Source organism: Micromys minutus (assembly GCF_963924665.1).
Source record: "Micromys minutus genome assembly, chromosome: 7".
In the NCBI taxonomy this organism is placed as follows: Eukaryota; Metazoa; Chordata; class Mammalia; order Rodentia; family Muridae; genus Micromys; species Micromys minutus.
Window position 1 is genome coordinate 72,928,568 of NC_137976.1, and position 14,578 is coordinate 72,943,145.

The 14,578-nt window shown below is 42.8% G+C and overlaps 1 protein-coding gene across 1 annotated transcript in view; it reads left to right on the top strand.

Moving 5' to 3' along the window:
* CRKL (CRK like proto-oncogene, adaptor protein) overlaps positions 1–14,578 on the top strand; it is a 36,383-nt gene that overhangs the window by 16,836 nt on the left and 4,969 nt on the right. Inside the window, exon 2 of the mRNA XM_080918774.1 lies at positions 1,922–2,387. Coding sequence (XP_080774900.1) covers positions 1,922–2,387 — 466 coding nt within the window. The remainder of the gene's footprint in view (positions 1–1,921; positions 2,388–14,578) is intronic.

Sequence of the window (14,578 nt, forward strand, 5' to 3'; positions counted from 1 at the left end):
GGAAAAAGAGAGAGCGGCGGAGTTAGGGGGAAAAGTTAGACTGGCATGAGCCTCTCGAAATGACACCCCAATGACAAATCTTTTCCAATAAAGACATACCTCCTGATCCTTCTCAAAGGGTTCCACCAACTATGGGACCAAATATTTAAATATATATGTACCTATGGAGACCATTCTCATTCAAATTACTACATGCTTAGCAGTTAAGCCCTGGCTGCTCTTCTAAGAGGATCCAGATTTGATTCCCAGTGCCTAGTGTCTTACAGCAGCAGTCTGTGTGTAACTCCAATCCTGAGAGTTCCGTCCCGATATCCTCTGGCTTTTGCTAGTACAGCACACACATGGTGCACAGGCATACATGCAGACAAAACACCCATACAAATAAAATAACATTTGTTAAAAACAAATAACTCTCCACTTATTTACTTTGCAGGGGCTAGGGGAGTACACTGCCACAATGCGCTTCAGGAGTGTCTTCTTACTTTCCACCTGGTTCAGTATGATTGTTCTGGTTTCTGCCGTTTTAGAGAGTATTCCAGGCTAGCTAGCACTCAAGCTACTAGGTGACTGTTGTCTGGACTGTCACCATATCTAACTTCTCATGAGGGTAGCAGGGATCAAACTCAGATTGACACAGCTAACACCTTTCCCCACTGAGTAATTTCTCTGTCCCCTCCAACTTCCTTTTTGAGATAGGGTCTCACCAAGCCTGTAGCTCACTGATTCTGCTAAATTGGCTGACCAGCAAATCCCTGGGGTCTTCCTTCAGGCAAGTTCTTCAGGCCATGCCTGACTTAGGCACTAGAGGTTCCAACTCAGGTGTTGATGCTTGGAACACAGGTCCTTTAATGGCCATCTCTCTGTCCCGTTTTTCTCTTGTTTTATGTTTTGTTCCTTAGAATGATGGGGGTGGGGGACGACATCAGGAGAATGTTTGAGGACTAGTTCAAGTTGAATTTTCAAAACTTGCATTAAAATGGAATTTATCTTCTTTTGGTTTTTGGTTTCATTTACTAGAAACAGCATCTTTCTTTGTTCTTGGAATCAAATCCAAGGCAAGCTCCCTCCTTCCCTTATTCTTTCTGAGATGGGGAGGGGGATGAGGGTAGGTTTGTACAACTCTGGCTGGCTGGCCTGGAGCTTGGTATATAAAGAATATTGGCCTTAAATTTAGAGATCTGCCTGACTCTGCCTTTCTAGGGTTGGGATTAAAGGTGTGTGCCTCCTTCATAGACAGCCTGGGTTACAGATCGAGTTCCAGGGCAGCCCAGTGCAACAGAGAAAAATCCTGTCTTAGTAAACAAACAAAAGTGTATGCCACCATATTTAGCCTTCCCTCCTTCCCCAATCACTATACACTTGGCTTCTTTTTCTGGTCTTTATTATTGTTTCTCACCAGAGGAGGAGGATAGTCAAGATGATAACTTCATGGCTATGGAGTTCCCTCCACTATTTACATTGATTGTAGAAGTCAGACTTAGGTCATAAGGTTTGTACAGTAGGCATTGTACATTAAGCCAGTTAACTAGCCCTGATTTTCATATTTTGCATCCTTTGTAATTTAGTGACCTCTGCTGGGCGTGAGCCATTGATGAAGAATGTGAGGAAATGTTTCTATGACAGTTGTAACAAAAGAAGACAATGATAGAAGTTACTTAAGAGTTAAGTTCAGATAATCTGAAAACAACATTCTCAGCAACACATTGTGGGTGAAGGTGCATGTGTCCATGTACTCACGTGACACACGGTGTATTTAGAATATTGTTACAGACTACAGAATGTACAGTGACGAGACATCCTTACTTACTGAGAGTACAGTGAAGGAGCAGTTCACTGTAGGGGAAGCCCTGTATATATGTTTTTGACATATATCAGCATAGAATAAGATTTCTCTTCAGAATAATTGTGTTTCTCTCTTAAGGTACCCAAGCCCATCAGTGGGTTCTGTCTCAGCCCCCAGCTTATCAACAGCAGAAGAAAATCTGGAATATGTGCGGACTCTGTATGATTTTCCTGGGAATGATGCTGAAGACCTACCCTTTAAAAAGGGGGAGCTTCTAGTGATAATAGAAAAGCCTGAAGAACAGTGGTGGAGTGCCCGCAACAAGGACGGCCGGATTGGGATGATTCCTGTCCCTTACGTTGAAAAGCTTGTGAGGTCCTCGCCACATGGAAAGCATGGAAATAGGAATTCTAACAGTTATGGCATCCCAGAACCTGCTCACGCCTATGCTCAACCTCAGACCACAACTCCTCTACCTACAGTTGCTAGTACTGCTGGGGCAGCGATCAACCCTTTGCCATCCACTCAGAATGGACCTGTCTTTGCAAAAGCAATCCAGAAGAGAGTACCTTGTGCGTATGACAAGACTGCCTTGGCATTGGAGGTAAAAATTTGTCAAGACTGGCTTTTGAACATGGGTTTTCATTTAAGTTAGCCATCCCGTTTAAAGGAACTTATGTTCTTGGGAATTAGACTGGGGTCACAGGGTGTGCTTTGTGTGCCTTGTCTTTTCCACGCCATTGCTCCAGTCCAGCTGCCCTCTGCTCACTCTTTGCTCTGCTCTCAGTAGGGAGAACGATAATTAGGCCCACTAGCATTCGGAGGTACAGACTACTTGTACAGATCTATGACATTGTAATTAACAAGTAATAAAAATGAAGTGTCTAGGCAAAGAAATGAGTTTAAAATATACTAGCCCTTGCCTGGTTTGTAAATCATGATAGCACGAAATAGAATTTGGGCATTCTCATTACCAAGTCAGTGTCTTTTTTTTGCTTTTTGTTTTGTTTTGTTTTTGAGACAGGGTTTTCCTTTGACGTCCCAGCAGTCCTGGACCTCTGTAGACCCGGCTGGCCTTGAACTCACAGCTCCTCCTGCCTCTGCCTCTGAGTGCTAAATAGCATGCACCACCACTGCCTAGCAATTATTGTCTTTTAATTAAAGACTTTTGCCAGCATTAGCATTGTTTTTGTGGCTGAAATAAGACAAACAGTCTTGAAGACTGTTAATGAGTTAATGAAGCTGTTGTCTCAAAAGTGTTAGGGTTTGTTTTAAGTCAGTCTTCTTTGTAGCTGAGGTTGGTCTCTACCATACTATGTAGCTGAAGCTAACCAGAATTGTAGATTCTCCATCTCTGCATTCCAAGTGCTGAACTACACACTCATGCTATGCCTCTTACAAGAAATAGACTTAGGGGACTTTTCTCCTTGCATGTAAGTGTAAGAATATTCCTGTATGTGTGTGCACAGGTTTGAAGATGGCTTATATGCTGTTGCTCAATCAGTTGTCTTGAGTTTTGGAAGTTGTTTTATTTTGTTTTTGAGAAAAAGTCTCTCACTGGCTAGAACCCACCAATTAGGCTGGACTGGCTGGCCAGTGAGCCCTGGGACCTGCCTGTTTCTGCCTCTGCCTCCCCTGTGCTGGAGTTAAGAGCATTATCATACCCAGCCTTTTTTTTTTTTTTTTTTTAAGATTTATTTATTTTATATATGAGCACACTGTAGCTGTTTTCAGACACACCAGAAGAGGGCAGATCCCAGATGGTTGTGAGCCACCATGTGGTCACTGGGATTTGAACTCAGGTCCACTGGAAGAGCAGTCAGTGTTCTTAACCAATGAGCCATATCTCCAGCCCCCTACCCAGCTTTTTTATGTAGGTTCTGGAAATCAAACTCAAATCCTCATCCTCATGTTTGCGAGGCAAGTAAGCACCTTACCAGCTGAGCTATTGTCCTAGCTATAGTTAATTTGGAATTATGTAGACCAAGCTATTCTCAAATGTTGGACAGTCTTCCTCCTCTGAGCACAGATCCCATTTGGTCTAGGAGAAAAGAATGAATAACAGGCAGACCTGAAAAATAAAGTAGGGTGTGTGTGTGTGTGTGTGTGTGTGTGTGTGTGTGTGTGTATTTGTGTGTGTGTATTTTCCCCCCTAAGATGTAAAGTACAGCAGTGAGGTGATTTCTAAGTATTTGAAAATGTAGAATTGTATGTCACAGACCTTTACTTTTTCAGCTCTGTCCTCTGTAAAATGCAAATAGCTCAGTTATACCATCTTCAATATACTGTTAGGAAACCAAATAACATGCTGATTGTGAAGATGCTTTGTAAATCACAGAGTGATATGTAAGTGTCACGATAATGCCATTTGGATATGCTTGCTTATTGTTACCACATTGCATATGTTAGAGGAACTAAGATAGCTCTTTTGTATATTGCCCAGAGGTGGAAATAGAAAGTAGAGGGAAGGCCTAGGTATCCCACAGGAAATTGAAGTAATGGGATAGGCCTAACGACTTAGAAAACAAAATAACCCACAGTGCTTATAGTTGAGGCTGGCCTTCAGTTTCTCTGTTTGCTTTTTTGTTTGTTTGTTTTTGTTTTGTTTTGTTTTGAGACAGGTTCTACATGTAGCCCTGGCTGTCCTGAAACTAGTTCTGTAGATCAGGCTGGCGTTGGACTCACAGAGATCTATCTGCCTGTCTGCCTCTGCTTCCTGAGTGCTGGGATTAAAGGCACTCTTTTTCCTTCCACATCTGCATATAGATAATACATAAAGCCTGTACATGGACAAAAAAAAATTAGCTATAGGGTTGAAGAAATGGCTCAGCACCTAGAAGTACATATTGGTCTTTTAGAGGATGTCAGCATCCATGTTGGGCAGCTCATAAAAGTTTGTAATTCCAGCTTCAGTGGGATCCAGCTTCTCTAGCTTCTGCATGCACACATAAGTAAAATAAACATGTATGTGTGTGTTTTTTTAACTAGTTGTAATTCATTTATATGTAACTTTCTACTAATTATCCAGTTATTTTTGGACCAGGAATAATACCTAAATGAGTTACACTTGAAAGTTTATATCTCTTCTTACAGCAGGGACCAGGATTGAAGAGGGACTCGGTTGTGTTTAGAGCAGGAAAGAAACAGAGTAAAGGACAGAGTAAGGACTAGGCAAGGTTACTCATGCCTGTACTCCCCACACTCAAGAGGCTGAGGCAGGAGGGATGGGAGTTGGAGTCTAATTGGCTGATTAGACTTCTACCACAGTGAAGCAAGTATGTTTTCATTCTTGCCCCCTTCCTGTCTTATACACAGGCATGTGCACACCTCATATTTATTTAAAGAGAGAATCTCTCTCTTACGTAGTTCTGGTTGTCCTGGTCTTGTTACATAGACAAGACTGAACTCACAGATACCCACCTGCCTGTGCTGCCCAAGTGCTGAGATTAAAAGCTATCACACTCGGCTCTATTTTCTTCTATTCTTTTAGCATTTTATGTGTATGGGTGTTTTGACTATGTGTTTCCTTTACATTTGTTTGTTTACCATGTAGATGCAGTACCCTCAGAGGCCATAAGAAGGTCTCCTGGAACTAAAGTTAAGAGGCAGTTGTGAGCCACCACGTAGATGCCAGGAAAAAAAAACCTGGGTCCTCTGTGCTCTTAACTGCTGAGCCATCTATCCATCCTCCACGCACCCCTCTTGACTAGTCCACACCTCACCACCTTTGGATAACATGGATGTTTTGGCTGTTAATACGTTCCAGTTTGGTTCTGAGTGTGGTAATGCATACTTGCGATCCCAGCACTGTAGAGGTAAAGGCAGGATTAGGAGTTGGAGGGTAGGCTAGATGATAGGAGACAGGTGTTTCAGCCTCACGGGATAGTTGTCATCTTAGACTAGGACTCAGAATACATTAATTAGGTCATTGGCTTGATGCTAGGATAAGAGCTTGCAGGCCCTTGTTTGTTAAATCTTGATTCTGGGTTGTTTCTTTGTTTTTCTTTTCTAGACAGGATTTCACTATGCATCCCAGGCTGGCCTCAAGCTCCTGCTGACTATCCTCCTGCCTCAGTGTCCTTGAGTGCTAAGATTATGAGAATACACTAATCAGGCCTAGCTTCTTTTTTTTTTATTACTACGTATTTCATGCATGTTAGTACACTGTCTCTGTCTTCAGACACATCAGAAGAGGGCATCGGATTCCATTACAGATGGTTGTGAGCCACCATGTAGTTCCTGAAAATTGAACTCAGGACCTCTGGAAGATCAGTCAGTGCTCTAACCACTGAGCCATCTCTCCAGCCCTACCCATGCCTGACTTGATCTTTGATTCTAAGATACTGTTTTAGAGGTCAGTGTCTACTGTATGGGTATATTTTTCAGCATGTGCAGAGTAGGTTTGGAGGTGTCATAGAGGGATGGTCTAGAGTTTTGTGAGTAAGAGAGTCAAATCAAGGATGTAGTTTTTAAGGTGACATACACACCATTACACATCTCCTTAGGCTCTCCACCCCCATTTCTCATGCTGCTGACCCAGCTGTCACCAAACCTTCATTGTGTGCTTTATGTGTGCTTCGCTGTAAGAATGTGTTGGAACCTAGAAGACCTTTACTGCTCCACTGAGGATCTTTCCTATCAAGCTGTAACATAAGAAATAAATGTTCCTCTGCCTGTCTGATCTCGTTAAAAGCAATTCTCTCAGGACTGTTGCAACTAGGTTATTGGGGAAAGTATTAAAATTAAGTTGAGGGACAGCTAGGAAAGTAGGGCAACATGTGCCAGTAATTGGAATTCCCTTATTCCCTTAGCTAGTATCAGGAAGAAGGAGAACAGTGGCGTTGCTGAGCAGTATTCTCTGAATATTTCAGAGATGTTTGTTTTGTTCTTCCCTGAAACATTCCCTGAGAGTAGGGAATATATGAGTTGACTTTTGAAAGATTCCCTACAAAAAGAGACAATTTAAAAGGTGTTAGCTGTTTTCCTCTGGCTTCAGAAGTGGGTTGTTGTGTGACCCGCATGAGAAGTGAAGATGTGTGTCCTCACTCAGAAGACAGTAGATCTAGCCAGGTCTGCTGGTGTGGGCCTGTAATCCAAGTAACTTAAGAGGCTGAAGCAGGAAGATAGGTTAAGGCCAACCTGGACAACTCAGTGAGATCTTGTTCCAGAAAGTGAAGAAGGAAGAAAGAAGAGAAGGTTGGGATGTCAATTGAGTGGTGGTTTCATTGTTCAGTATGGAAGGAACCAAAGAGAGGGAGTGAGGGAGGAAGGGGAAAGGAAAGAAAACAGCAGAGCTCTCCCCTGGCCTCAGTGGAACCACAAGGGGCTGTTGTGAAAGCCCATTATATGCCAAGGAAAATTCCCAGACAGATGGAAGCAATCTAGCCTGCCTGCCCTTTCCATCAGAGAGCTTGTAAGTGGGTTTGTGTACATGAGTTGTAGTACCCCCAGAGGCCAGAAGAGGGTGTCAGATCCCCTGGCCCTGGAATAACAGGCAATTGCAACCTAAAAGATCTTTAATCAGAAGATAATAGCTGGAGCTGAAGAAATGTGCTGCTATTGCAGAATATTCGTAGAAAGTTCCTTATCTGAGAAGTGAAATGGGGAAGTAGTGTGGGTCTATTTTAAATCCTGGCACATTTTCTGTTTGGCTGGTTTTTGGTTTTTGGCTTTTTGAGAGGGTTTCTCTGTGTTGCCCTGGCTGTCCTTGAACTCAATCTGTAGACAGGCTGGCTTCACACGCCCAGAGATCCGCCTGCATCTGCCTTCCTAGTGCTGGATCAAAGGTGTGTGCTGCTACTTCTCTACTAAAGCTTTCATTGCTGTAGCTTGGGCAAAGCAGGAAAGACAGGAAAGAGTTAGCATGAAGTTGACACATGACTGAGCAGCCCGAGGTGAGCATGGAGAGCAGGTTGTACGTATCATAAAGGAGCCAGAGAGACTAATGTTTTTCTAGGCATTACTTTAATTTGAAAAACACCCAGTTTCTCAGAACTGGCTTTAGGGATTGTGCCTCCTTATTAACTTTAAATTCCACAGAACATGCTTTATTTCCTACTTAATCAAGTACTTGATTATTACTGAAAAGAAAGGGAAGAGCCAGGTGTAGTGGTGTACACCCGTAACCCCATCACTTGGAGGATCATCAGGAGCCCAAGATGGAGCTTCAGTCACAGATCCTGTATGTTAGAGGTTAGGAAACATGGTTGAGGAGATAGTAATGTGCGCCTTGCAGCGGTGAAAGCCTGAGTCTGATCCTTAGAACCCACACAAGAAGCTGGAGTGGCATCTGTACCTATAGTTCCAGTGGTGGTGAGGTAAGGGGCAGAGACACATGGGTCCCTGCAGGCTCAGTTGCCAGCTAGACTAGCCCATGAGAGACTGGCCCATATCACAGGTGGAAATGCTTGAAGAACTGCACCCAGGATTGTCTTCTGACCCCCACACACAACAGCTGGTTATTCCTGGTGTTCTACAGGAAGTGGTTAGGATACAGTCTGGGCATGAACAGTATCCCATGTCACAAGCTTCAAGTAATATAAAGTGGCTCAGAGTAGACGTAGCAAAAGATTCCTTAGAGCTTGGTCCAAACATCTCAGATATTTTGACCTTCTACAATGTCTAACTCCACTGATCCTTTCAACAGAATTAACTAACAGACAAGAACCTAGGACACTGTAGTGAACAAAAGGCTTTTCTCCTTGTAGAACTTAGGAAACCGTTTTAGGGTGATTTGGTCCTGGGCTGCTAGTTCCATTACTTAACAAGTTCTTGCATTCTGTTTATCAGAAACCATTTGATACCATTCATCCCTTTCCTGTGCCTGTGTAGCCTGGTGTTTTGTTTTTGTTTAGTTTTGTTTGGTAGTAGGTCTTTCTCATGTTGCCTACTCTGGTCTTAATCCTGAGCATGGGCTGGAGAGATGGCTCAGCAGTTAAAAGCACTACTCTTCCAGAGGACCTGGGTTCAGCTCCCGGTAACTACATGGCAGCTCACAACTATCTGTAGCTCCAGTTCCAGGGAATCTAACACCTTCAGACAACACACCCATGCAAGCACTGGTGAGTGCACATAAAAAAAAGAAAAAAAAAATCCTGGGCCCAATTCATCCTCCGTCTTAACTTCGGAAGAGTTAGGATTATAGGTGCATACCACCACACCCATCCCTGGTGCCTAGACTACTTATGTGTATGGGCCTACTGTTGTGCCTCCTGATTTTTTTGGTTTTGTCTTGTTAAAGTTGTTTTTCTGAATCTTTGGTAGCTCTGATTAGGTCATCCAGCACTCTGATTACTCTTCTGATTTTGGCTAACCATTTCACAAAAAGATAGGTGTTTTGTTGATGCAGGACCACTATGACCTGGAACTTGGTTAAGGATGACCTCAATCCCACCTCTTAAATGCTGGGATTATAGACATGGAATGTTGAGGTTTCTGTTGGTGAGATGAAACACCACGATCAAAAGCAACTTGGGTGGGTAGGTATTTCACTTATGTTTGCACAGCACTGTTAATCCTCAGGGCAGGTGCTCAGACGGGGCAGACACCTGGAGGCAGGAGCTGATGCTGTGGACCTATGGAAGAGCACTACTTACTTGGCTTACTCCTTACGGTTTGCTCAGCCTGCTTTCTTGTAGACCCAGGACCATCTGCCCAGGGCTGGCACTACCCACAATGGGCTGAGTCCTCCCCCATCAGTCACTAATTAAGAAAATGCCTGACAGGTTTTTTTTGATTGACTACAGCCCTACATTAGGAAGGCATTTCTCAGTTGAGGTTTCCTCTCAGATGACTCAGCCTCTGTCACCTGCACCCCTGTCACCTACACTGTACTAGGAAAGTCTTCTGTGCAACTTCTCTGATGTCTTTTGTTGGATAGTCTCTTCCAGCACTTTTGTCCAGGTTAATTTAAAGCTCATCTACAGAACTTACCAGACACAAACCAAGAGACTCCACCTTGCTTAAGTATGCCATTGTCTTCTGGCATACTCTCTCTGTGCCAGATCAGTCTTGGACCTCTTCTCTGCTTCCAAGTTTATTTGTCTAGTGTCTATAGTCTTCAAGCCATCCTTTTTATCTTTAGTGTCTCAGTTTTAAAATTTTTATTTTTGTGTATGTATATTTTTGTTTGGCCTGCATGTATGTCTGTGCACCATGTTTGAGCCTGTTACTGGAAGAACCCAGAAGGTGTCAGATCTGGAATTGGAGTTACAGATGGTTGTGGACTGACATGTGAGTGCTGAGACTTGAACCTGAGTCCTTGGGAACAGCAGCCACTCTTAACCACTGATTCATCTCTCCAGCTCATATATATATATATATATATATATATATATATATATATATATATATATATATTTTTTTTTTTTTTTTTGGAGACAGGATTTTATGTAGCCCAGTTGGCCTTGAACTCATTGTATAACTCTTGTGTAGACCTGGAGTTCTTGATCCTTCTGCCTCTACCTACCAAGAGATGGGATTACACACATCCACCACCATTCCAGGTTTGTTGTGATCTTTTTATGATATTCAGTGATCTTTGAGCTCACTAGCATTCTTTTTTGTTGTTGTTTCTTTGGATTTTTGTATACAATGTTCTGTCTGCTTGTATGCTTGCACACCAGAAGAGGGCACCAGTTCTCATTACATACGGTTGTGGGCCATCATGTGGTTGCTGGAAATTGAACTCGGGACCTCTGGAAGAGCAGTCGGTGCTCTTAACCACTGAGGCATCTCTCCAGCCTGACTAGCATTCTTAAGATAAAATTAAAATTGCTTTTTACTCCCACTGGAGGTCACACATGGTTATATTGGAATTTCTTCTTAGATTCCCTGTGCCTCACCCCCTTAAAGATTCAGTTATTTGCTTTTTATGTATTTGTATATGTGTGAATGTGTGTGTGGACCATACATGTACAGGTGTCCTCAGCAGCCATGAAAGTGTCTGATCTCCTAGAGTTGGAGTTGCAGACAGTTGAGCTGCCCAGTGACCATGTGAACTGAACTCAGAGTAAGAGTAGAAAATGCCATCTCTCCAGCTCCTCTCTTCAGCTTATTTTGAACTCCCAACTATTTGGGGTTCTAGTCTTTGAGTCCTTTGAATTAGCTTTCTGAAAGCCTATTGTACAAATTCCCTTCACTGACTCGCTAGAATTCTCATACTTCTGTTTTGGTCAGTTGGTTTTCTTTCACTGGTTAGAATTAAATTCACATAAACAGTGTTCTGACTTTGTTTTAGACAGGGTATTGCTATATAGCCAGGATAATCCGAGTTCACTATGCACATGTTTGTGTGTGTGTCCCTCCCTCCCTTGCAGATTTGCCTTACACTTCACAGCAGCTTGCTACCATGTGTAGCTTACAATAACAGTTTCTTCTTAACTACTGTTGCTTGCTAAGTTGAAGCAGTATGCCAGGCATAATGAGGTTTAGTGTGTTAGAATAATCTCACTGTCACAAAGGAACCCACAAACAAGGCAGAAGCAGCCCAGCCAGGCAACTGTCTTTGTATAAAGGAAAGGCCAGAACCCAGACCCTGGCTAGCAAGCAGCTAGGACAGGAAGTTCTCTTGGTTTTTATTTTAATGCAGATGATTGTTTTTCCTCCATTGGCTGGGGCCTTTCACAGTCCTTTGCAATTGGCTAGTTTAAAAAGAACCATCACAAAGGAAGGGTAGAAGGAGTCAGCCAAATTCTGGGAGGAGAGGGTTACCACATTGGGAGGGGTTGAGATTTAAAGGTGTGCATACAAACTTTGTAAGATGAGGGAAGACTTACTGAATGTTGGTCCTTACCAGCAAACTGTCTTTGATGACAGAAAACCATTCTTCACAGTGGCACTAGTTACAGTTTTTGGTCTCAGAGATAATGAGGTTGCTTTTCCTCATCTGTCCCGTTCCAGTAATGTGCAACTTTTTCCTAAGATTGATTAGTACTCAACAGCTAGTCCTCATGTTCTTAAGGACCTCACTGTGTTGATGTGTGAATGAATGTCCAGGGTTCACGGAATGATCCCTTTAGTTCTTCCCGAAGACTGACCAGGCTCTAATCCTTGTTTGAAGCAGGTCTTGCTGTGTTGAGTCCTAGTTGAATAGCTAGCAGTACAGTTGTCCATCTTAGACATCTGTCTTGAATTTTATATCAGTTCTCGTTTGTAGCAGCTCATTTTTAGAAATTTTTGTCTTTTCTATTTCTTTAGTGCCAAAGATGCTTTTTTTCCCATGATCACAACTACCATGTTAAAAGTAAGAATGTTCCCTGGATGTTGATATACACTTATAATCACTGCCTTGTGAGCTGAAGTAGGTGGATTAAAAGTTCAAAGCTAGCCTGGGTTACAATGGTCTATTCTGGGCTACATAAACATTGTGCTACCTGGCTGCCAGAAGACAAGGTGTGTTTGTCAGTACAGGTTCTCAGGAACCCATGATGGTCTAAAGATAAGCAATCTTCCTGCATTAGCTTCTCAGGTACTAAAATTATGGGGATGGACCATCATACCCAGTATTCCTCTAAAAGGATGTCTTTAGAGAATCCTTCAGATACTAAAGCCAGGAAACAGTTCAGTAGGGAAAGTGCTCACCACCACCACCACCACACCCCCCCCCCCGTGTGTGTGTGTGTGTGTGTGTAAGTCTAAGAACAACTTGGAGGTATTGGTGTTCTTTCTTCTACCATGTATGCCCTGAGAATAAAACATGAACATGTCTGGCAAGTGCTTTATCTATTGAGCCATCTTGCCACCACAGGTTCTCAGCAAGGTCTCACTGATCTAGCTGGTCACAAGGTCTCACTGGTCAGGAAATCTTGCCTGCATCTACTTCTCACATTTTTTATTTTAAAAAAAAAAAATCTTTCAGTTAGTAAATCTTATCATTGACTTATAAATCAAAATTAATTGTTCTTCAAAGGATTTTGTTTGCCTGTGGAGACAAGTCACTCTGTAAAGCACTTGCCACTAGCATAAGGACTTGAGTTTGTTCCTCAAAAGCCACGTAAAAAGCCAAGAGTGAACCAGGCAGTAGTCAAGTTAGTCGTTCATGCCTTTAAACTCAGCACCCAGGAGGCAGAGGCAAGAGGATCTCCGAGTTTGAGGACAGGTGATCTACAGAGTTCCAGGACAGCTAGGACCACACAGAAAAGCCCTGTCTCTTGGAAGGTAGGGTGGCAGGAATGGTGGCACACATTTATCATCCCAATACTAGGAAGAAGGAAATACTTGGATATTTGGGGTTCACTTACCAGCTAGCCTAACCTAATTGGTGAGACCTAGGTCCTAGAGAGAAACTATCCCAAAAATCAAGACAGATGGACCCTGAGGGAATGACACCCAAGATGGACCTCAGTCCTCCATGTGTAATGTGTGTAACACCCATGCTTATAGACATAAATGCCAAAGGGGGAGGTGCTTTCTTTTTCTTTTGTCCGTCTCACATATACTCATAGCCCAGTCTGACCTCAAACTCTGCAGTATGTCCTACAGTGTGCTAGAGACATCATGCCTCTGTGTGTGTGTGTGTGTGTGTGTGTGTGTGTGTGTGTGTGTGTGTGTGTGTGCGCGCGCGCGCGCGCGCTCACATCATGAGAGGTAGGTGCATACATGCTATTGTGTACATGTGGCAGTGGGAGGACAGCATTGTAGAGTCAGTTCTCTTCTATCTTTTTGTGGGTTCTTAGGATTGAATTCTGGTCCCCAGGATTGTGCATCCAGTACTAAGCCATTTTGCCAGCCTCTGGTGGTTTTGATATCTCTATCTTTTTTATTTTATTTTTCTATTTTATATGAGTACACTATTGCTGTCTTCAGACATACCAGAAGAGAGCATTGGATCCCATTACAGATGGTTGTGAGCCACCATGTGGTTGCTGGGAATTGAACTCAGGACCTCTGAAGCATCTCTCCTTGATATTTTTCTTAATGAGCACATAAACTTACATACAGACTATTTGTATTTTCTGTGGAGTAATATCCAAGTCTTTGTGGTTAAGAGTACCTAATGCTTTTGTAGAGGACCCCATGTCAGTGCTTTTTTTGAACTCCAGCTCCAGGGAATTTTAACACCTCGGAGCTTCATATTCACATGCAGGTACCGACACACAAACACACAATTAAAATAATAAAATCAGTATTAATAATGGTAAAGGAGAATGAGCCTGTAGCTCTTTGCTAGAGCACTGGCTTGTTAGCATGGCAGAGGCACTGATTCTTTTCCCAGGATGGAAGAACTAGGTTGGATGCTGCTCCCAGACCTGCTTCCTAGCCTTTCTGTCCTATCTATGTACATCCAAGCTCCTTTAAGCAGAGCAGTAGCTCATTTTTCATGTGTTCTGTAGTGTTGACTCAGTTATGTATAAAATACATAACTTGTTATATTGTTATCTCACATAGTTAACAAGTATTGGCCGTATCAGGACTGCTGAATGTTTACTGTTTAACCACAGCAAAGATAGGGAAGTTGCTTAAGAATGAGGAAACTGATTAGGTAGACTCCTGGTGTTAAGTATATAGTGTGATTTTCAGTATCTGACACTGTCTGTTCTGTCTTCCTGGTGTCTTTCGCCTGCTGAACCCATTAGAACGATCTATTAGACACTGTTTCAAGGTCTTTCTCATCCATCATCCTATTTGCTTTTAGGGGTTTTTGTAGAGGGAGCTGGTTGGTTAATTGATTTCGATTCTTTGAGACAGGACTTCAAGGAGTCAAGGTCTTGAACTCACTGTATAGCTGATGCTGACCCTGATCTCCTGATCCTTCTTCTACCTTCCAAGTACCAGATTATAGACCCAAACACTAAC